The sequence below is a fragment of the Myotis brandtii genome, unplaced genomic scaffold, assembly GCF_000412655.1.
Source record: "Myotis brandtii unplaced genomic scaffold, ASM41265v1 scaffold550, whole genome shotgun sequence".
Classification (NCBI taxonomy): domain Eukaryota; kingdom Metazoa; phylum Chordata; class Mammalia; order Chiroptera; family Vespertilionidae; genus Myotis; species Myotis brandtii.
The window spans coordinates 2,700,190-2,708,158 of NW_005370043.1; the positions used below are offsets into that span (position 1 = coordinate 2,700,190).

The following is a 7,969-nucleotide window of genomic DNA, read 5'->3' on the forward strand; positions in this document are numbered from 1 at the left end:
CCCGGTGCTGATGACACTTACGTCCGCAGAGAGAGCAAAGCCAGTTCATCCATTTGGCTGTAGTTGATTATTCGACACTTGTGAGTGTTTCCTGGCTTGAAGGCTTCAGGATTGAAGGTTTTCTTAGAATCAGAGAGATGGCTGAGCTACAAAATACCAAGTGATTAAGGACAAGCAAGAGACAATAGATCTGAGGCAACCAGATATTAAAACATACCAAGATGACCACACATTTATCACCTATCATAAAAATAGTACTCTGGCCCTAGCTGGTTTGGCTCAGCGGATAGTGTTGGCCCACGGATTGAAGGGTCCCAGGATTGATTCCAGTCAAGGGCACATGCCCGGGTTGTGGGCTCAATTCCCCAGTGGGGGGCGTGCAGGAGGCAGCTGATCAATGATTCTCTCTCACTGATGTTTCCGTTTCTCTCTCCCTTTCCCTTTCTCTCTGAAATCAATAATAAGTAAAAAAATAACATAAAATAATACTCTGATTACCTGTTAAAATAATTCCTCTAACTGAAAAGCTGTTCTTTACCCTTGCAGTGTCCATGTCAGAGAATAGTCTAGATAAATAAAAAAAATAACATAAAATAATACTCTGATCACCTGTTAAAATAATTCCTCTAACTGAAAAGCTGTTCTTTACCCTTGCAGTGTCCATGTCAGAGAATAGTCTAGATCATGGGTAAGTTACAGCTCACAGGCTGTGCCTATTTGTATAAACTAAAGCTTTATTGGAACACAGCCATGCCCATTCATGTACATAGTGTTTATGGCTGCTTCCAGGCTATAACAGAGTTGAGTAGTTAGGACAGGCTATATAGACCACAAGCCTAAATTATTTACTATCTGGACCTTTAAAAACTTTGCTAAGCCCTGGTGTAGATACTAATTCATTCTTATACCTACCATCCGCTAGGTATCAAATATGTCAAAGTGATTCTAAGGCATCTATATATATAAAATCCTAAGTGACTGAACGACCAAACCACCGGTCATCTGGTTGCTATGATGCGCACTGACCACCAGGGAGCAGATGCTCAACACAGGAGCTGCCCCCTGGTGGTCAGTGCGCTCCCACAGTGGGAGCGCCGCTCAGATGACAGGCGCCAGATGCAGAGCTCACGGCTGGCCATCACAGTCCGGAGACCACAGTAGCGCAGCAGTGAGCTTACTGAGCAGGAGCAACAGACTGGAGTGGCAGGCGCCATTAGACTGCCGGTTTCGGCCTGATACCCGCAGGCCACGCTGGGGAACCCTACCAGTGCACAAATCGGTGCACCAGGCCTCTAGTTCTAATATAACAAACAGGCATTGTTTGGTCCCTATGTACAGTTTGACACACTTGGGAATATTAAAAAATAGGAAACTAATACCAAAGGAAGAAGGAAACAGAAGAGGACCTTTGTGTCCCAACAGTCCTTCTAGTGATAAGATCCTGATGAAACAAAAGGATGGCATACCCGAGCATAGGCCAGAGACCCATCCTTCAGGCTGAAAGTGGCCCCGGCCTTGCTGAAAAAGCCCTGGACAGGAACATCATCCAGGACAGCTCCGAGGTGCTGACAAGACAGCTGGGTGAGTGGGCGCCCAGGCTGCAGGAAGACGGGGCGCAGGCTCAGCCGCACAGCTCTGGTCCGAGGATGGACACAGAGGACGCAGGCCCTCACCTAGATAAGGGAAAGGACATCATGAACAGGAGGAAGTGCACAGGAGATAAGGTCCCTGCAGCAGACTTTCAGAGCTCAAGACTCTCTATGTGCTGACCAGGCCATGGATATAAGTACTAAAACTGGCTTGTGCATCAAGCAGCATGCAGGAAATTCAAACCAAAGGCCCCCCAGAGGAACTATGTCCGACTGCATCACGGCTTACTCAAGGCCATACACCAGGGTCCCCTCAACACCATGAGGCCAATAATGTACATGCGACCGAAACCCTGGGCAGTGTCACTACAGCAGGGGCTCATCTAAAATCATCTGAAACAGCCTGCTCTGATCACATGGTTTTAGCAGGCAAAATGCCTCAACTCTGTACGCAAATATGAGTACAGGGAGAAAAAAATTACTAGGAATAAGTTCACCAAAATGTTAACATTATCACTAGGTGGTGGTGAAGCCTATTTGACCTTTTTAAAAGATATCTCTATAGCATCCATTAGCATAGATAAAAACAAAAAAATAAGTCACTTTAGGATTTAAAAAATTCTGAATAATATCTATTGGAATTTTCTTCTCAAATATCTATGTTCATTGTAGAAAATTTGAATCTTTAGATAAAGGTATAAAAATCACCCAGAGTTCATCACTACTAAGACTGACTGCATAATCTTTCAGTATTTTAACCAAGTTGTACTCCTTAAAATTTTTTTCAAAATTGGGTCTTATACTCTAAGCAATTTTTAAAATACATTTTTCTATGTAAATATCTTATTCTCCCCCATTAAATACTCCTCTGAAACACTTTAAATTATAAAAGCAAAAGATTCACTACCAAAAAAAACCCCATTCAAACCATATGGAGGAATATAAAATAAAAACTAAAAGTTACCTTCTCCTCCACAGGCTCCTCCTCTAATCATAATCCCCAGAGATGACCCCTGGTAGTTTCTTGTGATCTTTCCAAATACTTTATATTCCCCTCACCTCCTCTCTGCACACCTGTACACACCCAGTGCTAGGACCTGCCCCTAAGCTAACAGTGATAATGAATAGCCGATTGGAATACAACTGGAATCAAGAAAAGATAGGTGTCACATTACTTACTGCTTGATTTGAGAAGTATGTTCCAGCTTTCTTGGGCTCTAAGTGCATAAAATCAACCAGGCCAGTGAAGAATGAGAGGAAGTTGAGTGTAAGACCAAGTGGAGTCACCTAGCAGTAAACAGAAAATGTTATGAAAAATCACATTTTCTAGGATAACCGTATGTCTCTCCTCCCCCAGCTAACCCTTACCAATCTTTCTTCCTTTCATACTAAGTGGCAAGGCAACTCCTGGCACTGGCTGTCTCTTCACTCAGTAAGCTCAATCCTCTCACCTTCAGTATTTCCCAATGGGATGGAGGGCACTTTGCACAAAGATCCTCAGGGAATGGCCAGCTTGACAACTTAGACAAATTGCTGCTAACTTGGTGATTTGCCCAGAGTAAGAAAGTAAAACTCAAATGCTTGCAAAATCCTGAATACTGTACAAATGTAGATGTTGAAGACATGCAGTCCCTCTTGCCCACCCAGCTGTCCGTCAGTCAGGCTTTTTCCCTCCTGATCCTTTCTCGAGAACTCTAGCACGCCAGAGAAGACTTAAAACAATGATACTTGGAGGCTGCCCCCAAAAGCCTGCTATTAGCTCCTGCTCCTGACAGCAAAATCAGCCAGTCAACAAGTCCCACTCGGCACACAGACTTCCTAATGGTGCTTTAGTGCCTCACTTATAGTATGGCAGTCAAAACAAAAATTCAGTAGAGAATGGGAAGTTAAAGTTGAGACTCTCCCAGAAGGTAGGATATAAACAAATACATGTACATGCCAGAAAAAAAGGTAAGAAAATTTGAGAATTCACCCATGAAGTCCAACATCATATTAAAAGGCATTCAAAAAAAAAAAAAGTGTTTTTATTTTATTTTATTTTACTTATTTATTTATTTATTTTTGTTAATCTTCACTCAAGGATATTTTTCCATGGATTTTTAGGGATAGTGGAAGAGAGAAGGAAAGACAGAGAAACATTGATGTGAGAGAAACACATCGATTGGTTGCCTCCTACACAAGCCCTGACCAGGGCCTGGGCCGGGGGGGAGCCTGCAACCAAGGTACATGCCCCTGGCCGGCAGAATCGAACCCAGGACCCTTTGGTCCGCAGGCTGACGCTCTATCCACTGAGCAAAACTGGCTAGGGCAAGTTTATATTTTAAAAGAAACAAAAACAAGATCTGATAAAGGATTAGTATCCAGAATATAGAAAGGATACTTACAATCTAACAATAAAAAGACAACCTAATTTTAAAATGGGCAAAAAATTTTTGAATAGCTATTTCTCTGAAGATATACAAATGGCCAAGCACGTGACAAGATGCTCAACATCACTAACAATTAGAAATGCATATCAAAATCACAATGAGATACCATTTCACATGCATAGGATGGCTATAATAAAAAGGATAATGAGTGTTTATGAGAATACGGAGCAATTAGAACTTCAACTAATGAATGCATAAATAAGTAGAACAACAAATTGATGTTTCTCTCTCTAAATTAAAAAAAAACACACACAACACAATAATACAAGAAACTTTCCCAGAGCTGAAGGATCTACATTTCTGGATTATATGAGTCCAGCACAAATAAATGAAGAGTGAGCCACACCAAAGCACATCATCATAACATTTTAAAATAAAAGGAATAAAGACAAGATTTAAACACACACACATACAAACAGAAATTAAAATAACATTAGGCTATTCGATAGCAAGAGAAGCCAGTTGACGATGGGAATAATGCTTTAAAGTTCTGAGTTATTTTTGACCTAGAATTCTAAACCCTCCTTTACTACCAATTACATGTGAGAGTAGAATAATGATTTCAGATATAGTAGGTGTGCAGAAGAGTTAACATAGCAGGCTTGAGATTATTATCCTTAGAAAAGCCTGCTTCCAATGTTAGCCCTTGGCTGGTGTCTTGGAAGTGAGATTTCAGGAAAGTTCCCACTCACCACTCCCAGAACTGAGTACCTAGCGTAGGCTCAATGTACCTACACTGTTCATGTACACAATATGGTTTATACTAAACACTCACATTCCCTATAAGACCCTGGAATTTTGGTACATGCCAGGCAGAGGGTACCTACATGACCAGCCCTAATTAAAAGCGCTCAGGCACTAAATCTCTAAGAAGTATCGTTGGTAGACAACATTGCACGTGCGTTATCATAACTTGTTGCCAGAGGAATTAAATACATCCTTTGTGACTCCACTAGAAGACTCTTGAAAGCTTGTGCCTTGTTTCTTCCAGACTTCATTCCATAGGACTTTTTTCCCTTTGCTGATTTTTCTTTGCCTCCTTTCACTATAATAAATCATAGCCATGAGTACCACTACCTGTTGAGTCTGGGGAATCTTCCTAGTGAACTATTGATTCTAGGAGTGATCATGGGAATCTCTGACATACTAGGTTAAGAAATTAACCTTCTATGTACCTTTCCAAGAATACTTCTGGAGAATGTGTCATACTAAAATGAGGGAGTAAACCAAAAAAGGGAATACATGGAATCAAAGAAGGCTCCAAAACCCGAGAGAGAGGGGAAGGATCCAGGAAGACAATAAAGAGAAGTCCTAGGATACCAGCTATGTGGGGCCCTACATAGCAACCAGTCCAGATTGGAGCAGGATGACAGCAAAAGGGGGTCCTAGTGGGAAAAAAAATACCTATGAGATTATCTAAAGAGTTTGAAAACATGAAAAATTGTAGTGAGAGAGAAATAACTATAAGGTGTATGAAGAAACAGTGATAGTTCTGAAGAGAATTTAGCAAATGACAAAAACGAAGCTGATTATCAACTCCAGGAAAAACCTATTCCACAAATAGCCATAATACATTGCCTAGTTCAGTGGTCGGCAAACTCATTAGTCAACAGAGCCAAATATCAACAATACAATGACTGAAATTTCTTTTGAGAGCCAAATTTTTTAAACTTAAACTATATAGGTAGGTACATTGTTATTAACTTAATTAGGGTACTCCTAAGGCTTAGAAAGAGCCACCCTTAAGGGGCCAAAGAGCCGCATGTGGCTCACGAGCCACAGTTTGCTGACCACGGGCCTAGTTCAACAGTAAACAACATTTACACAGTCATAATAATTTAAATACTGAATAATGATTTAAACAAATTTTTAATATATCTCTGTTGGGAAGTTGGGGCAGGGGAAAGAAAAATTAAGAGACAAAACTTCATCTATCTTGAGAAGAAGTTAAAACTCAACACTGATAAACCAAGAGATATCAACAGAAGCTTATTATTTAGAAATATGGAGGCAAATTTCAAAAGAAAAGCTAAAAGAGTTAAAGATGGGTTTAGAAAGGATGAGATAGTTCATTGTAAGTCTTTTAATATCATTTGACCTTTTTAATCAGCACACATATTACCATGTAAACATGTGGCATTGGCTACATCCCCAGTGTGTAATAGCCATATGTGATCAGTGCATTTACTACTTTAATACAAGTTATATTTTTCAAAGTAGTAGTGACGATAAATGGCTTACCTTCTGTACCTGGGCTTTGACCACCAGTCCAGGTAGCAAGTTATTAAGGGTCCAGCTTTGCTCCTCAGTAGCAATGGCAGTAGAAACTTCTGAATGACCAATAGACAGACTAACAACTCCTCCGTTGCCTTTCACCTCTTTAATGACGCAGTGCAGGTACTGACCCACCTTCAGCTTAGCACCTGTAAGCCCGGCCCCAGCCCCCAAAAGGAAAAATAGCTTTATGAGAAGGACCTTTAACTTGGGTTCAAGCAATACCTGAGATAATCCATGGCCTGCTTGACCAGTTACAATCTAATACTCCCCATATTCCCAATCTCTAAGGGACCAACTATAAGAAGAGAGTGAAGTGAACCTAATTGACCTGGAAATTGATCACAGAAATAAGAAAATTTTAAAAAGGCAATAGAGTGCTGGTTGAGGCCTTGGAGTCCCAAATTTCAGTGGAATCTTCTAGGTGAGAAACAGTAAAAGTGGCCCATCAGATCTTAGTGAAACCCTGCCACTCCCTGGACCTTCACACGTATTCCCCTTTCTGTTGGTTAAAATTAACCACTGATCTTAGCAAAGCCTTCAGGGTCACCATTCTGTAATTTACTCATCAAAGTGGCATTTAAATAGTATAATCTCCACATATCCCACCCACTACCATGCACTGGCCCCTCTTCTTCCCCTTACCTTTGTTCTTCTGTCTGATATACTCCTGGGCTTTTTGCAGTGGCAGGAAAGCTCTGGCCCCACCAACACCAATGTCCACTAGGTAGCCATGGTCTTCTAGACTAGACACAGTGCCTGTGAGCAACTGGAGGAAGAGAAAGCATTACCAAAAGTTCGAAAGTCAAAGGTAATGGGACACACAGCAAACATCCACTACAAAATGCATATGTTTCCATCAATCTCCACACTTTATCCCATACTCCCAACCCCCTTTTAACTTTAAACCTCATCCCACTAGAGGATAGAAGAGGGAAAGATATCAACTTTAATTCTCCAGGGCTGAAAGGATTTTAGTTTCCAGACAGTGAGGAGTGCTATACACAGCCGAGTAATGGAATGGCAGAGAGAAGACTCGCCCCTGGAAAATTTTCAAAACATAGGAGACATAGGCCAGCAAGGTCACGCCCAGCGCTATGAATAATGAGAATACAGAACTACCATTCTAGCCATCATCTTATCCTTTCTAACCACCTCCAAGACAAAAAAAAAAAAAAATTCACCAACCTTCTTTATATTTCACTAGAGGCCCGGTGCACAAAAATTTGTGCACTCGGGGGGAAGGGGGGGTCCCTCAGCCCGGCCTGTGCCCTCTCACAGTCTGGGACCCCTCGGGAGATAACGCCCTGCTGGCTTAGGCCTGCTCCCGGGTGGCAGAGGGCAGGCCCAATCCCTAGGTGCAGCCCCTGGTCGGGCTCAGAGCAGGGCCGATTGGGGAGTTGGGGCACCGCCCCCTGTCATGCACAGAGCAGGGCGGATCGGGAGGTTGCGATGCCACCCCCAGTCACGCTCAGGGTAGGGCCGATTGGGGGGTTGGGGCACTGCCCCCTGTCACACTCAAGACAGGGTCGATGGGGAGGTTGCGGCGCCACCCCCTGTCACGCTCAGGGTAGGGCCAATCCGGGGGTTGGGGTGCTGCCCCGTCACACACAGAGCAGGGCCCATCAGGGGGTTCAGGAGCTCCCCCCTGTCACGAACAGAGCAGGGCCCATCAGG

General features: G+C 42.6%; 1 protein-coding gene across 3 annotated transcripts in view; it reads right to left on the reverse strand.

Annotated features, from left to right (window-relative positions):
* PDCD11 (programmed cell death 11) overlaps nt 1-7,969 on the reverse strand; it is a 41,541-nt gene that overhangs the window by 25,125 nt on the left and 8,447 nt on the right. For all 3 annotated transcript variants that reach the window (XM_014549416.1, XM_005878216.2, XM_014549415.1), the window contains exons 6-10: nt 6,938-7,061; nt 6,260-6,441; nt 2,769-2,876; nt 1,467-1,673; nt 22-146 (exon numbers count right to left, since the gene is read on the reverse strand). In XM_014549416.1, coding sequence (XP_014404902.1) covers nt 22-146; nt 1,467-1,673; nt 2,769-2,876; nt 6,260-6,441; nt 6,938-7,061 — 746 coding nt within the window. The remainder of the gene's footprint in view (nt 1-21; nt 147-1,466; nt 1,674-2,768; nt 2,877-6,259; nt 6,442-6,937; nt 7,062-7,969) is intronic.